Source organism: Mustelus asterias, chromosome 7 (genome assembly GCF_964213995.1).
Source record: "Mustelus asterias chromosome 7, sMusAst1.hap1.1, whole genome shotgun sequence".
Lineage (NCBI taxonomy): Eukaryota > Metazoa > Chordata > Chondrichthyes > Carcharhiniformes > Triakidae > Mustelus > Mustelus asterias.
The window spans coordinates 127,541,663-127,558,292 of NC_135807.1; the positions used below are offsets into that span (position 1 = coordinate 127,541,663).

The following is a 16,630-nucleotide window of genomic DNA, read 5'->3' on the forward strand; positions in this document are numbered from 1 at the left end:
GCCATTTGACCCCTTCAAGCCTGCTCCGCCATTCATTTTGATCGTGGCTGATCATCGAATTCAATATCCTGATCCCCCCGCTTCCTCCTATATCCCTTTAGCCCCTAGAACTAGATCCAATTTCTTTGTGAATTCAGACATTTTGGCCTCAACTACATTCTGTGGTAGTGAATTCCACACATTCAACACCCGCTGGGTGGAGAAATTTCTCCTCACCTCAGTTCTAAAAGGTTTACCTCTTATCCTCAAACTATGAGGAAAGCATTTCTGAAAGCAAATTAGAAAGTATTTCATCCAATATGACGTGCTATTGGGAATATGGCATCTTACAGTCAGGCAGAGTACATTTCCCCACGATAAGATGACAAAGGGAAAAGAACCATTTGGCAAAATTGACAGCAGTGCGGGGTATTCTCGACTGAATTCTCTCCACCGCAAAACATAACAATCTTATGGATCAGCACAACCAGGGACTGCAAAGCAGAACTGAAACAGAATCCAAATTCATTCTGAGAAACCAGACAATTACTTTTTATTTCAACCATTTCTTACGGTAGCACAGTGATTAGCACTGCTGCCTCACAGTGCCAGGGACCCAGGTTCAATTCCGGCCTCGGGTCACTGTCTGGGTGGAGTCTGCACATTCTTCCCGTGTCTGCGTGGGTTTCCTCCAGTAGTCCAAAGATGTGCAGGTTAGGTTGATTGGCCATGCTAAATTGACTCGAGTGTCAGGAGATTAGCAGGGTAAATATGTGGGGTTACGGGGATAGGAGCAGCGTGGGATTGTGTAGACTCGATGGGCCGAATGGTCTCCTTCTGCACGGTAGGAATTCTATGAAACCATCAATATGGTTAAAATCGAAAGCAGTTTCTTCCAGTTCAATCTGCTTTCTCATGCAATATGCATAACAATGGAGCAAAAATAGGACATACTGATAGAGAGAGTTTCAACTATGTTCAGAATCTTTATGCTTTGAGATGATCCATAAGGGTGGCACAGTGGTTAGCACTGCTGCCTCACAGCGCCAGGGACCCAGGTTCAATACCAGCCTCGGGTCACTGTCTGTGTGGAGTCTGCACGTTCTCCCCGTGTCTGCGTGGGTTTCCTCCGGGTGCTCCAGTTTCCTCCCACAGTCCAAAGATGTGCGGGTTAGGTGGATTGGCCATGCTAAATTTTCCCTTAGTATCTGGGAAACTAGCTAGGGTAAATGCAAGGGGTTAGGGGATAGGTCCTGGGTGGAATTGTGGTTGGGGCTGACTCAATGGGCCGAATGACCTCCTTCTGCACTGTAGGAATTCTATGATTCTATGAAATGTCCACTTTCCACTAATGTTGCACAATCCAACTGCGTAGATACTGATTCAAAGAATAGCCCCAGAATGTACCCTGCAATAATTGGATTAAATATTTATAACCCTCATACCTTACCAGCACAGACCGCCAGAAGCAAAGTCAAATGCATGCAACAGCTGAAGCAATAAATAGTATTGATATTTGAGAAACCCAAATGTAAAATAACCTCAAATCTCCGATACGACACAAATATTGCTCCAAATAGCCTCACTTGCCTTGATGATGCCAACAAGGGTAGTCTTCATCATGAGAATGCCTTCAGTGAAAATTGATATAGCATGAGTAAGTCTTGCAACCTTTGAGTAAAGAGGATTCAAAAGAAAAGAGCATCGTTAAATCAATAATAATCATTTAATGCTCTTTTGATCTTTCGACATACCAGCTGGTCGCATTATTCACCACCCCAGGATACATTCTTTTCCTTTAAATACACACTGTTCATGAAAAATTGACCAGTTATTCTTTCAGGAAGGAGTAGGGAAAAGCAATGCCTCATTGTCAACATAAGAACACCTGCAAATCTGTGGGTCAACCCACAGAACATGGACTGCAGCGATTCAAGAAGGCAGCTCACCACCACCTTCTCAAGGGCAACTAGGGATGGGCAATAAATGCTGGCCAACCAGCGACACCCATGTCCCACGAATGTATAAAAAAAAATGTAGTGGAGCAAAAAAAATGAGCCCCTTTCATTAATTTTTAAAAATGCATGAGGCAAAATAGCAAAGGCCACCTCAAAGGAAAACTGCATTAACTGCTGTGCTTTTACCCACACCACATAATGGCCTCCACCCTTCTGAATGCAGACCACCTTCCTGGAGTGATTCCCATGGTGTCCACACAAAGTCAGTAAGCACCCTACCCCATGGATTCCGTTCCGTCAAACCCAATGGTTGTTGTACTCTCTGACCCATCCAAGATCCACTGTGCCCTCACCTCATATCTTGAACCAAGCTGGGCATAGTCTTTCAGCTTGTCTTTATCCAGTCGCGTTGGAACTTCCATAATGTTGTGCGTTTGGAGCTTGATAATCTTCGCCAAGGATGTAAACATACTCTCTGGAATAATCTGTAAAACCTACAACACCACAAAAAAAGGGCTGTTGTTTTTTTAAAATAATACTTTACGTTTTCCAGTACCATCTGTTATGTTGGACAGCGATAAGTCAGCATGGTGAGGTGGCTCGGTAGCACAATGGTTAGCACTGCTGCCTCACAGCGCCAAGGACCCAGGTTTAATCCTGGCCTTGGGTCACTGTCTATGTGGAGTTTGCACATTCTCCCGTGTCTGCGTGGGTTTCCTCATGGTGCTCCAGTTCCCTCCCACAGTCCAAACTTGTGCAGGTTAGGTGGATTGGCCATGAGAAATTGCCCCTTAGTATCCCAAAATGGAGATTAAGGGGTAAATACGTGGGTTGATGGGGATAGGGCCTGGGTGGGATGCTCTGTCGGAGAATCGGTGCAGACTCGATGGGCCAAATGGCTTCCCTTCTGCACCATAGGGATTCTATGATTCCATGAAGTCGCACATGATTTAAGGCAAGGTTTTCTATTTATAATACAGTTCCATGTTGCTTTAAAAAATTCAGCTGAAAAAGGTTGACTTGATTCCCAGTTAAACATGGAACCAACATGAAACAGTACAAATCTGGTGGAATGTATCGTTAACAAACATATAATTGTGCACAGGAATAATGCTGAACAACATATGTTGAAATTCAATGTGAAAAAATGTGAGGTGATTCATTTTTGTGGGAAGAGCATGGAGGGATAGTATAATATAAAAGGCGCAACTCTAAAGAGGGTGCAGGAGCAGAGGGACCTGGGTGTATATGTGCATAATTCATTGAAGATAGTAAGACAAGTTGAGAGCAGAGTTAATAAAAGCATACAGTATCCTAGTCTTTATAATAGGGGCAAAGAGTATGGAGATTATGCTGAGCTTTTACAAAACACTACTTAAAAGTTTTTAAAGTTTAAAGTTTTAAAGCTTATTTTTTCGTGTCACAAGTAGGCTTGTGACACTAATTGACACCACAATGAAGTTACTGTGAAAATCCCCTAGTCGCCACACTTCGGCGCCTGTTCGGGTAACACTGAGGAAGAATTTAGCACGGCTAATGCACCTAACCAGCACGTCTTTCAAACTGTGGACTAGTTAAACCTCAGTTGGAGTATTGTGTACAATTCTGGATGTCACACTTTAAGAAAGATGTGAAGATGTTGGAGATTGTGCAAAAAAGGTTCACGAGAATCTTTCTCCCACAGTCCAAAGATGTGCGGGTTGGGTGGATTGGCCTTGCTAAATTGCCTTCCTTAGTGTCAGGGGGACTAGCTAGGGTAAATGCATGGAGTTATGGGGATAGGGTCTGGGTGGGATAGAGGTCGGTGCAGACTCGATGGGCTGAATAGCCTCCTTCTGCACTGTAGGGATTCGATGAATGGTTCCAGAGATGAGGAATTTTAGACATATGGAAGAAATAGGGACCATTTTTCTTGGGGAAGGCTGAGAGGAGATCTGATAGAGGTATTCAAAATCATGATGGGTCTGGTCAGATTGGATAGGGAGACAAGGTTCTCACTCCTGAACGGATCAAGGACAAGAGGACACAGATTTAAAGTAAACGGCAAAGGAAAAGCAAAAGCGATATAAGAAAGAACTAGCTCACGGAGCGGGCGGTTAGGGTATGGAATGCCTGAGAGTGTGACAGAGGCAGGTTCAGTCCAAGCAATCAGAAGGGAATGAGATTGTTATCTGAAAAGGAAGAACGCCCAGGCAGAAAGCAGGCGAATCCCACCATGGCAGCTTTGGAGTTTAAATTCAATTTATAAACTTGTCTCAGTAATGCTAACCATAAAACTATCATTGATTGTTGTAAAAATTCATCTGGCCTTTAGGGAAGGAAATTAGCCTTCCTTACCTGCTCTGGCCTACCTTTGAGCACAGACCCACAGCAATCTGGTTAACTCTTAACTGTCCTCCGAAAGGGCCTAGCATGCCAAGGACAATTAGAGATGGACAATAAATGCTGACTTTTACCAGCGACAGCCACATCACATGAAAGAATATGTTTTTTAAAATGGCATTAGTTGAATTGCTTATTTGGAGAGCTGATGCAAACAGTCTCTTTCTGCACGATAACAGTTTTGTGATTCTGTGATAGGATAAAGCGTTCACTGAACTAACAAAATCAGAAGCAGCTTGAATTCCTATAACCCCTCAAGCAAATGTCTCAAGATGTTTCACCGAGGGCTCGAGGAAAATGGACACTGAACCAAAGGATATATGCGAGGTAGGATGACAAAAACCTTGGTCAAAGAGGGGGCTTTAAATGTAGAATAGTTTGGGCCCAGATTTCCAGAATCATATCATAGAATCCCTACAAGTGCAGAAGGAGGCCATTCGGCCCATCAAGTCTGCATCGACTCTCTGACAGAGTAGCTTATCCAGGTCCTCTCCCCCACCCTATTCCCGTAACCCCAAACATTTACCATGGCTAATCCATCTAACCTTCGCATCTTGGACTAAGGGGTAATTTAGATTGGCCAATCCATCTAACCTGCACATCTTTGGATATGGTGGGGGGGTCTAAGTGGTTGAGAACACAGTTGTCAATAGTGGGACAAGGAGAGGGAGTTTATGGATCATCAATAAGCTGGGGTATGAGTTGGGCGGAGGAGTGAGTTGTAGAGGTTGAGGAGGCTATAACAGAGGGACAAGGCCATGGAGTGATTCAAACTGAGATCAGGACTTAAACATGAGAACGTGGGACAGCAACGATGTGGATGGCGGCCAATCATGACTGGGTGTGGGACAGGTTATGGGCAGCAAAGTTTTGGATGAGCTAAAAGTTGAGCTTTATTGGCAGGATCGAGGGTCAACAGGCAAGATGACTAAACCATGAATTAGGATCTCAGCACTGGATGGGACAATGAAAGGCTGGAGATGTCGGAGCTGGATGATCAAGGTGGAGTTTCCAACCTAGGGTCCAATAGGATTACAAGGTCTGAAGACAGTTTGGTTCCCCATCCATAGAAAATTTACAGCACAGAAAGAGGCCATTCAGCCCATCGAGGAGGGAAATGGAAGCAGCGTGATATGGAATCTGTGCCAGAAATCAAAACTGATGCCTTCTTGGAACTATTTATAATATAAGATAGTGTGGGAACCAGGAAGGGAAGGTGAGGAGTAAGGACTTGAACGAGAATGGCAATGAGAGAGCAGCAGGAAGATCTCTGTTAAGGTGAAGTAGGTGAGTGCATGGTGGAGAAAAAGAGAGAGAAAGCTAAAGGGCTGGAGTAGGAGGGAAAGTTCTGATGTTGGAGCTGACCTGGTGGTGAGTCGCCGACAAAAGAAAATCCAAGAGATCCTTGCAGATATTGTTGGAGCTGAGGGAGTGAGGACATGAGGAGATTGATGATGGTAAAAGGAGCCTGCAGTCAACTTCACTGTCCAGAAAGACCATCAAGTGGTATGCAGTTACAGCTGAGAGAACTAGGCCTTCGTGTGATGAAGCCAGGTCTGATGATGGATGGCTAGGCCAGTGAGACCAGATATGGTCATGTCAATGATCCCAGAGTTGAGTAGTGCGGAGATGGGTACAAAAGCATCGATGGAAAAGATGAGCATTACCAATGGCTGTGAATTATCGTGACAAATTCGAGGAGAGGGACGGAGGGAGGAAGGGCAGGCCTGAAGAGAAAGACAAGTAGAATTGCAGTGAAGGTAATAGGAAGTGGCTGAAGACAGGTTGGTTGTTGAGTAAAATCACAGGAGATACCATTGGAGAGGGTGAGACATAGAATCCTACAGTGCAGAAGGAGGCCAATCAACCCATCGAGTCTGCACCGACCACAATCCTACCCGGGCCCTATTTCCGTAACCCCACATATTTACCCTGCTAATCTCCTGACATTAAAAGGCAATTTAGCATGGCCAATCCACCTAACCCGCACATCTTTGGAATGTGGGAGGAAACCGGAGCACCCGGAGGAAACCCACACAGACACAGGGAGAATGTGCAAACTCCACACAGACAGTGACCCAAGCCGGGAATCAAACCCGGGTCTCTGGGCTCTGTGAAGCTAACCACTGTGCCACCAAAACAGAAGGGGTGAATACGGATGAGAGGATCTCAGTGGTGGGAGAAGTTTAGAGGGAAATAGAAATGTATAGATCTGTATCCAAAGTGCTAACTGATCTAATGGAATACTTAAAAAGTGGTCATTCATTCAATTTCACTAGACTTACCTTTCTAACATAGGCCACAAGCTCTCCGGAGTAATACTGGGACACACTCAGAAGGTCAGGACTATTGGCTTGATTTATTCGCATCAATGGAAGATCAAGAGCTGATGCCAACTGAAATAACAGAACAAATTAGTCACCAATAATAAAACCTTATTAAATCATAGAATTTCAGACCCATTGACAACATTTATTCATTTCACTTTTAAAAGCTTTCTTAAAAAAAAATCATTCTTGGGAGGCTGCCATCATTGGCATGACCAACATTTATTGCCCATCCCTAGATGTCCTGTGTGGGTAGCAATGGACCTTAGATGAAGGAATCTAATGTTGCCCACGGAGGGAGTACAGTCAGTGGTGTAGCTGGGAATAGAAGGTTGTAAATGGACAATGATTGATTAACTGTGTGGACAAAACTGCAGCAGACGGGAACTTGGTGGGACAAGCGTGCGCCACCCACTTTGGACGTAAGAAAAATAAATCAGAATTATTGCTAAGAAATTCGGAATTGTTAAGGAGCAAAGCGATTTGGCGATCCACACTGAGAAAGTATCAAAAGTTCACAGGCAGGTACCAAAGGAAATAAAAAGTCAAATGGACTATTGTTCTTTATCTCAGGAGGGCAAGAACACAGAAGGGTGGAGGTTATGTTGGTGCTGCATTCTGTTCTGGGCACCCAATCACAGTGAGGATATATTGGCTGTGGAATGGCCAGAATGATACCGGCTACAAAAGGAAGTATTGAATAATGTCCAAATATAACATTCAAACAGCATAATATCCAAGCACAATGTTTAGTAATATGAACAATCCGTGCAGTACATTGCTAAGACAAAGTTGTGTACACCACACCATGAAACGTCAAACCCAGCCACATTGGCTAGCCAAAGGTTCACTTCAGGCATTAACTGCTTTGCTCCAGCAACCCGAGGAAAGAACCTGAGCATAAATCCTTCCCCTCAATATTTGGATAAACAGCAGAAATATGGACGCAGGCAACCTGTTCATTTTCTCCGCTGTTGCCTGGTACAAAAGACAGGGAAATTAAATAAAAAGGACAGGAGAGGGTGTGGCTTTTAGTTAAAATTAAAAGGGGGAAAGGGCAGGAAAGTGGGCATGAATGGTGGAGCAGGCTTGAGGAGCCAAATGGCCTACTCCTGTTCCTATTTCATGTGGTCTTAATCAAATTCTTGTCATTCCCATGATTGCTGGCAGCATCATGACACAGAGTGAGGCTTCCTGGTGTCGCTGTCAGAGAAATGTAGCACCAACTATTTCCAGGCAAGATTATTACCAATCGATAACCCACTCATTCAACTTGCAATTCCATCAGTTCAATAATTTGACCATTTCTGGTCTCTACTGCTTTGACTCCTCTCCACTCACCTTTAAAAATGTTGCCTTAAGTTTAGTTACCATGAAAGGGCTGACTCTGATACCTTCCTGCATGATGGTTGTGTAGCTGTGGATAAGGAACAGTGCGTTAGTCATAGCCGAGATACAGGCTTACTGCAGCAATGCACATCTTGATGGATGTAAATGAAAGACACAACATGAAAAAGGTTTACCAGGCTGATTCCGGGGATGGCAGGACTGATGGATGAGGAGAGATTGACTAGGTTAGGATTGTTTTCGCTGGAGCTCAGGTGAATGAGGGGGGGATCTCATACAGACTTACGAAATTCTAACAGGACTAGACAGGGTAGATGCAGGAAGGATGTTCCCGATGGTGGGGGAGTCCAGAACCAGGGGTCACAGTCTGAGGATTCGGGGTAGATGGAGGTGAGGAGACATTTCTTCACCCAAAGAGTGGTGAGCCTGTGGAATTCATTACCAGAGGAAGTAGTTGATGCCAAAACATTGAATGTATTCAAGAGGCGGTTAGATATAGCACTTGGGGCGAATGGGATCAAAGATTATGGGGAAAAAGCAGGTTTAGGCTATTGAGATGGGCGATCAGCCATGATTGCGGTGAAGGCTCGAAGGGCCAAATGGCCTCCTCCTGCTCCTGTCTTCTATGTTTCTGTTTCTATGAGACAAAACTTATCTTAATGGCGAAACCGACTACATGAACAGAAACGATTTTAAGGAGTTAAATTCGTGCAACTCAGCCTTTGACTTCCAAAAACAATTCATTATTTTGAATTCAATCTTTTCAGCTTTGGAGCTTCGAACAATTCTGACAGACATTGCTGAAGGTTCACATTTTGTCTGGAACTTATAGTGTATCTTTGCATCATAACTACACTCAAGACATTTGACAGGACACAAGGAATTCAGAATATCTTCTCCACTTTTCCATTATCAAAACATGAACGTACAACCTGTATAATTTTCTTTTACAGTCAAAGGGCGGGATTTTCCCATCCCGTCCCACGGGAACAGTAATGGGCAGAACACAGACCATGCAAAGGTCTGTTGACTCCGGGTGGGATTTTACGGTTTCGGGACAAGCGTGGCTGTCATACAGTGGAGAGCCCACTGAGTCTGCACCAACAATATTTACCACTAAAGGCGCACTAATCCCATTTTCCTGCACTTGTCCCATATCCTTGAATATTACGATATTTCAAGGGCTCATCCAAATATATTTTTTAAAGGTTATAAGGTTTCCGGTCTCTTAAGTGCATAAGACCTTTAGATTTTGCTGGGCCAGTATGGTCCAGGTATCATGGTGGCATAGTGGTTAGTACTGCTGCTTCAGAGCGCCAGGGACCCAGGTTCACTCCCTGCCTCGGGTGACTGTCTGTGTGGAGTTCACACATTCTCCCCGTGTCTGCGTGGGTTTCCTCCGGCTGCTCCAGTTTCCTCCCGCAGTTCAAAAATGTGCAGGTTATATTGATTGGCTATGCTAAAATTTCCCCTTAGTGTTAAGGGGTTTAGCAGGGTAACTACATAGCGTAGGGCCTGGGTGAGATTGTTGTCAGTGCAGGCTCAATGAGTCAAATGGCCTCCTTCTGCACTGTAGGGATTCTATGGTTCTATGTATCTATAGCCATGACCTGTACACCAGAAGTGATATAGTGGTTGCATGGGATATCTCACCAGCGTGACTATAGGCATGGTGTGTAACAGCTGCTGAAGATCTCTATAATAAGTTGTTGTAGCCCTCGTCATCATTTCTACACAACCTCACAATAATAATTACACACAATTACTTATAAAGGCCAAATTGTGCTTGGTTGGCACAGGAGTCTCTGGGTTACTGCACAGCTGAGAGACCTATTCAAAAGTCAACGTTGGCAAAGTCACTGCAGTTGGGGTATTTCAAATTGTTAAACTTACCTGGTTAGTTCTGCCCATTTGGCTAAAGTTCTTTTGTGGAATGAGTTGCATTTTCTCAACCCTAATTATGTTTTGTGACAAAGATAAAGGTGGCAACAGTTTCAAGCTTTGTTAAGGTTTGAAAATCGATTTTAAAATGTTGTTTGGTCTTCGTCACGGTAGGGTTGGGGGCAGGGCAGAGGGAGGGAGAAAGAAAGTGTCAGGAAAAAAACTGAGACAAAAGGAAACAATGAGATGGCACAAAATTGATTCTGCAGCAAGAACAGGACACAACCTCCCCGGGTTTGGTGGTCAGCAACATAGAAGCACAACAGGGGACTTGAAACACGTGCTGCTTAATCAAATGTGTTGAATCTACAGATAAAAGCAAAATACTGCGGATGCTGGAATCGGAAACAAAAACAGAAAATATTGGAAAATCTCAGCAGGTCTGACAGCATCTGTGGGGAGAGAATAGAGCCAACGTTTCACGTCCAGATGACCCTTGGTCAGAGTTTCGTACAGAATTGGGTGCAGTTAAGCAGGTGGTACAATTGGCCAACTTTGAATTGGCAGCTACAAATCCTAAGCTCAAATCTGTGCAGCACCCACTGAAATGGGGCCTATCAGCTCTCGCACACTCCTGGGAAATACTAATCAAACAAGGGTAATCCAGAATGTTCTTTCAGTGAGCCAGTGCAGATCCGATGGGGCCCAATGTCCTGCTTCCGCCCTGTAAGGATTCTGTGAATCTGAAATGACTGACAACGTGCAAACTATCCAAAGAGCGCAACGGGCTAAGACCAAAAGCGAAGACAAACTGAAAGTTCTCGCACACTTTAGAAAAGAAAGAAAAATGAAAAAGAGGAGACCGTGTTAATGACCCTGGTAATTTATTTCGTCATTTTTTTGGCAGGTTCTCCAGACTCTGTTGCACTGGATAGTGGGGCTGATGCCATGACCCATGTCACAAGTGCACAACCTCACCAGTTCCCTTAAGATAGTTCGAACGCACTCCAGCAGACATTGCTTCAGGCACAGCGGAGCACACAATGGTGAGCGCGAGGTATCAATGGACTGTGTCAGCGGGAAAAGGTATTCAACACTCAAGCTACAGCTTCACCTGGGCAGACTATTCACTGGAGAGGCAGGATGGGCTTAACCTGTTTGGATCCAGCAACTGAGGATATCCCAGATGCCTTTAATCCAACTGAAGATTTTTACACAATCACAGGACTGCTACAGCGCAGAAGGCCATTCGACCCATCGTGCCTGCACTGGCTCTCTGAAAGGACAATTCACCTGATACCATCCCCTCACCTCCTCCCGGTTTCAGGTTAATGGTTCAATTGCATTTTGAATGCCTCGATTGATCCCGCCTCTCCCACACTCTCCAGCAGTGCATTCCAGATTCTAACTACTCACTGCGTGAAAAGGTCTTTCCTCCTGTCACCATTGCTTCTTTTGCAAATTAGCTTAAATCTGTTCCCTCTTGTTCTTGATCCTTTCAGACACTTTCTCCCTACCCACTGCGATTTCAGGGTAACCTTTGGAGTTTTACATAAACTTGTAACACTTAAAATGTCAGGATTTCAGGACCTCCCTCGTGATCTTAGAATGATCCTTACCTGTCAATAAGCTGCCAGGCATATGACAAGTCGCCTATAATCTGCATGGTGATCAGGACCTCCTCTTTAATGTTGATGGTGCGAATCATCTGATGGAGAAACTTGCGGGTGTCCGCCAGGAACTGGCAGATCTGCAAATTTGATTCCAACTGGTGAAATTCTTGGACCTGTTTCAAGAAATTATAAGTTCTTAGCGTTAGCATCATAGAGGCAAGAGCTATCTGAAAGTTAACTCTGAAGAATGCTAATATCTCAGCCATGCCTCTGATTCTATCATCAGGCAGGCATTTATATAACTTTGCATCCTTAAAAGGATTAATTTAAAACCTGCATCTATTCACAATGTCTGGTTTCTGAGGATGCCACTAAAATTACAGCATCTTTTTTTAAAAGAAAACTTTCATCTTAGCTGAGAGACAAAGAGGATGATTAATCTTGAAATCTTGAAGCTTTCCCCAGAGTGGAAGAGTCAATTACTGGGGGCATAGGTTTAAGGTGCGAGGGGCAAGGTTTAAAGGAGATGTACGAAGCAAGTTTTTTTTTTACACAGAGGGTGGTGGGTGCTTGGAACTCGCTGCCGGGGGAGGTAGTGGAAGCAGATGCGATAGTGACTTTTAAGGGGCGCCTTGACCAATACATGAATAGGATGGGAATAAAGAGATATGGTCCCCAGAAGGGTAGGGGGTTTTAGTTCAGATGGGCAGCATGGTCGGTGCAGGCTTGGAGGGCCGAAGGGCCCGTTCCTGTGCTGTAATTTTCTTTATTCTTTGAAAATGGATGAAGATCTTCAGGGCCGAGGTTGAACTTTGCAAATTCACATATTTTCTTATACTGGTCATCACAGCAACTAATTTGAGAACTGATTTTGCTATAGAGAGGCCTTTTATAAATAACCAGTAAACTTCTGCATTATTCGAAAAGGAATATGAGAGAAATACATATTGATTTTGACTCTGTGATTTGCACAGTACAGTATAGCAAATATTCATGACCAATAGACAGATAAAGTTGCATTTGACATGAGTCCAGGTACAGATTAGTTTTTCAATTTATGTATGTCAATTTAACCCTTCTGAAACACTTTTAGCAGGGAGCTTAGCTAGTGCTCACATCCGAGCTTAAATGACAGAATACTACAGTGCAGAAGAGGTCCTTCGGCCCATCGTATCTGCACCGACGCATGAAAGGCCCTGACCTGCCCACCTAATCCCACTTGCCAGCACTCGGCCCATAGCCTTGAATGTTATGGCGTGGCAAGTACTCATCTAGGTACTTTTTAAAGGATATGAGGCATCCCGGCTCCACCACCCTCCCAGGCAGCGCATTCCAGACCGTCACCACCCACTGGGTAAAAAAAAGTTTTTCCTCAAATCCCCCCCTAAATCTCCCACCCCTCACTTTTCACTTATGTCCCCTCATAACTGCCTTTCAACTAAGGGGAACAGCTGTTCCCTATCCACCCTGTCCATGCCCCTCATAATCTTGAACACCTCAATCAGGTCGACCCTCAGTCTTCTCTGCTCCAGAGAAAACAGCCCAAGCCTATCCAACCTCTCTTTATAACTTAAATGTTCCATTCCAGGCAGCATCCTGGTAAATCTCCTCTGCACCCCTTCCAGTGCAATCACACCCTTCCTATAATGTGGCGACCAGAACTGCACACAATACTCCAGCTGTGGCCTCACCAAAGCTCTATACAACTCCATCATGACCTCTCTGCTTTTGTAATCTATGCCCCGATTAATAAAGGCGGGTGCGCCATATGCCTTTTTCATCACCCTATGAACCTGCCTTTCTGCCTTCAGAGATCTATGGGCAATCCCTGTAGTTGTGTGCATAAGGCAGTAGACACGATCTTTGATACTATGGCTTCAATATTAATTCCCCACCAACGCTTCCCCACAATGGATGGGAGTGTGGTAAACATGTTTTTAATGTGTAATATGACACCCCACCAACCCCCCCACAAAAAACATGACCTGCATTTGAGACGTTGAGTGTCCCATCATGGAGAGACACGAAATAGCATTAACATATGTAAATTGGGATCCAATAGCACACTGGGAGCCCAATTTAATTTGAACTGCTGCCACATGGATTTCCAAGACTTGGGAAATCCAATATGGAAAGGGTAGCAGTTCCGCAGTTTAAGTGCCTTTTCTGTAGGCCAGGATGAGCAGGCATGTTATCCCTTGCACCTGAATAAATCTTTCAGTCTCTCATCTGCTGATTACAGGCCGTCCTTTACACCTGCCTTGCTTTTGACCCGCACGTTCAAATTTGCAGCCTGCCCACTTCCTGACTGATGGAGACTGTTCCCAAAGGTACCCGCCTCCTGTCACTGATTTTCACACCTGACATCTGGCTGTGCTGTCAAATTAACCAGCTGCCAGAAGGTAAATTGGATCAAATAATGTTAATGAGGTCTTGCAATTAAATTTAGTAGAACCTTCAAATCCCTGGCCTTGATGGGCTGCTATTGACATGCCTAACATTTGGGCTTAGATGTAATATAAAAGAGGCATAAAATAGTTGTGGAACAAGAGTGACTTTTTTCAGACTCTTCCCCACTACCAGCCAGCCCCAACCCCTGCGCAAATACCAGGTTGAAACCACAAGTGTGAAATATGAGCAGCTGCCTTGCAATGTTGCAAAGATTCGTGGCAGTGGTGTCAAAGGGTGGCACAGTGGCACAGTGGTTAGCATGCTGCCTCACAGCGCCAGGGACCTGGGTTCAATTCCAGCCTTGGGTCACTGTCTGTGCAGGGTTTATACATTCTCCCCGTGTTTGCGTGGGTTTCCTCCAGGTGCTCCGGTTTTCTCCCACAGTCCAAAGATGTGCAGGTTAGGTGGACTGGCCATGTTTCTTAAAGACTTGATTAGTTGTAAGTATTCGCATTCCAACCATTATTCATGTAAATTGAGTCTGTGTCTTTATAAGCTCTGTTTGTGAACAGAATTCCCACTCACCTGAAGAAGGGGCTTAGAGCTCCGAAAGCTTGTGCGGCTTTTGCTACCAAATAAACCTGTTGGACTTTAACCTGGTGTTGTTAAACTTCTTACCATGCTAAATTGCCCTTTAGTGTCGGGGGGGGACTAGCAGCATAAATATGTGGGGTTGCGGGGATGGGGCCTGGGTGGGATTGGTGTTGGTGCAGGCTCGATGAGCCGAACGGGATTCTATATCGAACGGTAGAATTTAGATTACTTGATAGCACCTTATATAAATTTATCAACTTACAACAACAAGTACATGTGCGTGAGACCATTTAGAAAATAGGATTTGAAAACTTTTGTCTCATCTTCTCAGCAGCTGAAATAAATTTACGAAATAAGTCAGATGTATCGTAGTACTGTGACTGAGTTGGTCATTAGCACTTCTCTGAGAAAAAAATCTCCCCCTTTCTCTTCCCTTGGGGATGTTTTAAGGAGTGTTGCGAAATCTTTATGTCCCAGGCACTGAGATTGGAACATATAAGGTACAAGATGTTCCAATGCTCATGACATTGATTCTTACCTACCTCACAACAAGGCTTGTCGGAATGTTTTGGTAGGTCACCTGATCACTGAACAGTGAGTTGGAATTGGACAGAAACACATCCAAGATGTAAGCAACCAGAAACAGGGGGAGAAACTGCCTCCAATTAAAGAAAGCTGCAGCAGAGTGAGAATCATAGAATCCCTACAGTACAGAAGGAGGCCATTTGGCCCATTGAGTCTGCACCGACCACAATCCTACCCAGGCCCTATCCCCATAACCCCATTTACCCTGCTAATTCCTCTAACCGACTCATCCTTGGACACTAAGGGGCAATTTAGTATGGCCAAATTGGACTGTGGGAGGAAACCGGAGCACCCGGAGGAAACCCACACAGACACGGGGAGAACGAGTAAACTCCACACAGACAGTGACCCAAGCTGAGAATCGAACCCAGGTCCCTGGAGCTGTGAGGCTGCAGTGCCACTGTGCCTCCCCATGAATGGTTCGAAAGAGGCACGGATGATCGACAAAGACAAAGGTAATTCTGTGCTGTCGGGACAGAAGTACACCTTGGGAGCAGCGAGGATCCAAAATAGTGCTTGGAAGGGGAAGTTCGAGTGTGGTCGGAGATCCAGGAGAAAGGAATCTCAGAAGACGGAACTGGAATCCTGCGAGGTGTGCCACGGCTGTAGCCATCCCATGTGGGAGAGATTATTTGGAGAGAATTCCCAAGGGGAGATCAGAAACCCTTGTGCGAAAGACAAAGGCTAGAGTTCTGCCAAAGACTTTCTAAGTGTGACCCCAGTTGGAAAGTTGGTGAGGCTCCCCGCTGGGAGGGTCAGTGCATTACAGTTTGCAATTCAACCCTGCTGAGAAATGGTTTTGGAGCCGAGGGAGATTCTTATTGAATTCTCCCACACTTAAAATATTTTTTGGACTGGGGCCCCAGAGAAGGCCAGCCACTCCCTGGCACCAGCCCCACCCGCCCCAACTCCCTAGCACCAGGCCTCCCCGCGCCCACACTCACTGGTGTCAGCACCATCCTCCCCGCAAGTGAGCAATACCCACCTGTGGGGTTGCCAAAGGTTTCCCCCCACCCCCACCCATCCCGCAACCTCAGGAGACCCTTCCCTTCTGGGGCCCCACCATGTCCCCTCCCCCTCAGCCATCCCGCAATGGCCCCCTTTTCAGGAGCCCTCCCCCCCCCCCTAAAACCAAGCCCTCTCCTTCAGGGGCTCCCCATTGGCACTGCCAACCCAGTAGTGAAAGGTTGGTACTGCCAGGGCACGACCCAACCAATTCCCCAACCAATAGCATTTTAAGACGCCTCGCTAAATTTCCGTTCAAACTTGCAGACTTAATTTTTGTTCAAAGCCCTGACTGATCTCACCTCTTCCAAAGCCTGGATTAACTGCACCGTCTTCCTGCCAGCTGCGGTGGAATCTTCGTAATTCAAGGAGGAAATCTGCTTCGAGATCTCCCTGAACCAGGCCTGCAGGTTTTCTGACAAGCAAAATAACAAAAACAAAAGGAGTTTGAGAGGAAATCAATTCTGCTGCATCGCCATCAAACACAAACACACACCATGTATCACCGCCATTCAAATCTTCTCTCTCTCTGATCTGCATGCGTCACAGAGCTCCAGCAGGTGAGGGG

The 16,630-nt window shown here is 45.2% G+C and overlaps 1 protein-coding gene across 1 annotated transcript in view; it reads right to left on the reverse strand.

Annotated features, from left to right (window-relative positions):
- Positions 1-16,630, reverse strand: part of washc5 (WASH complex subunit 5) — an 81,033-nt gene that overhangs the window by 32,755 nt on the left and 31,648 nt on the right. Inside the window, exons 11-16 of the mRNA XM_078216805.1 lie at positions 16,365-16,477; positions 11,494-11,660; positions 7,988-8,063; positions 6,605-6,715; positions 2,291-2,431; positions 1,570-1,650 (exon numbers count right to left, since the gene is read on the reverse strand). Of these exons, the coding sequence (XP_078072931.1) occupies positions 1,570-1,650; positions 2,291-2,431; positions 6,605-6,715; positions 7,988-8,063; positions 11,494-11,660; positions 16,365-16,477 (689 nt within the window). The remainder of the gene's footprint in view (positions 1-1,569; positions 1,651-2,290; positions 2,432-6,604; positions 6,716-7,987; positions 8,064-11,493; positions 11,661-16,364; positions 16,478-16,630) is intronic.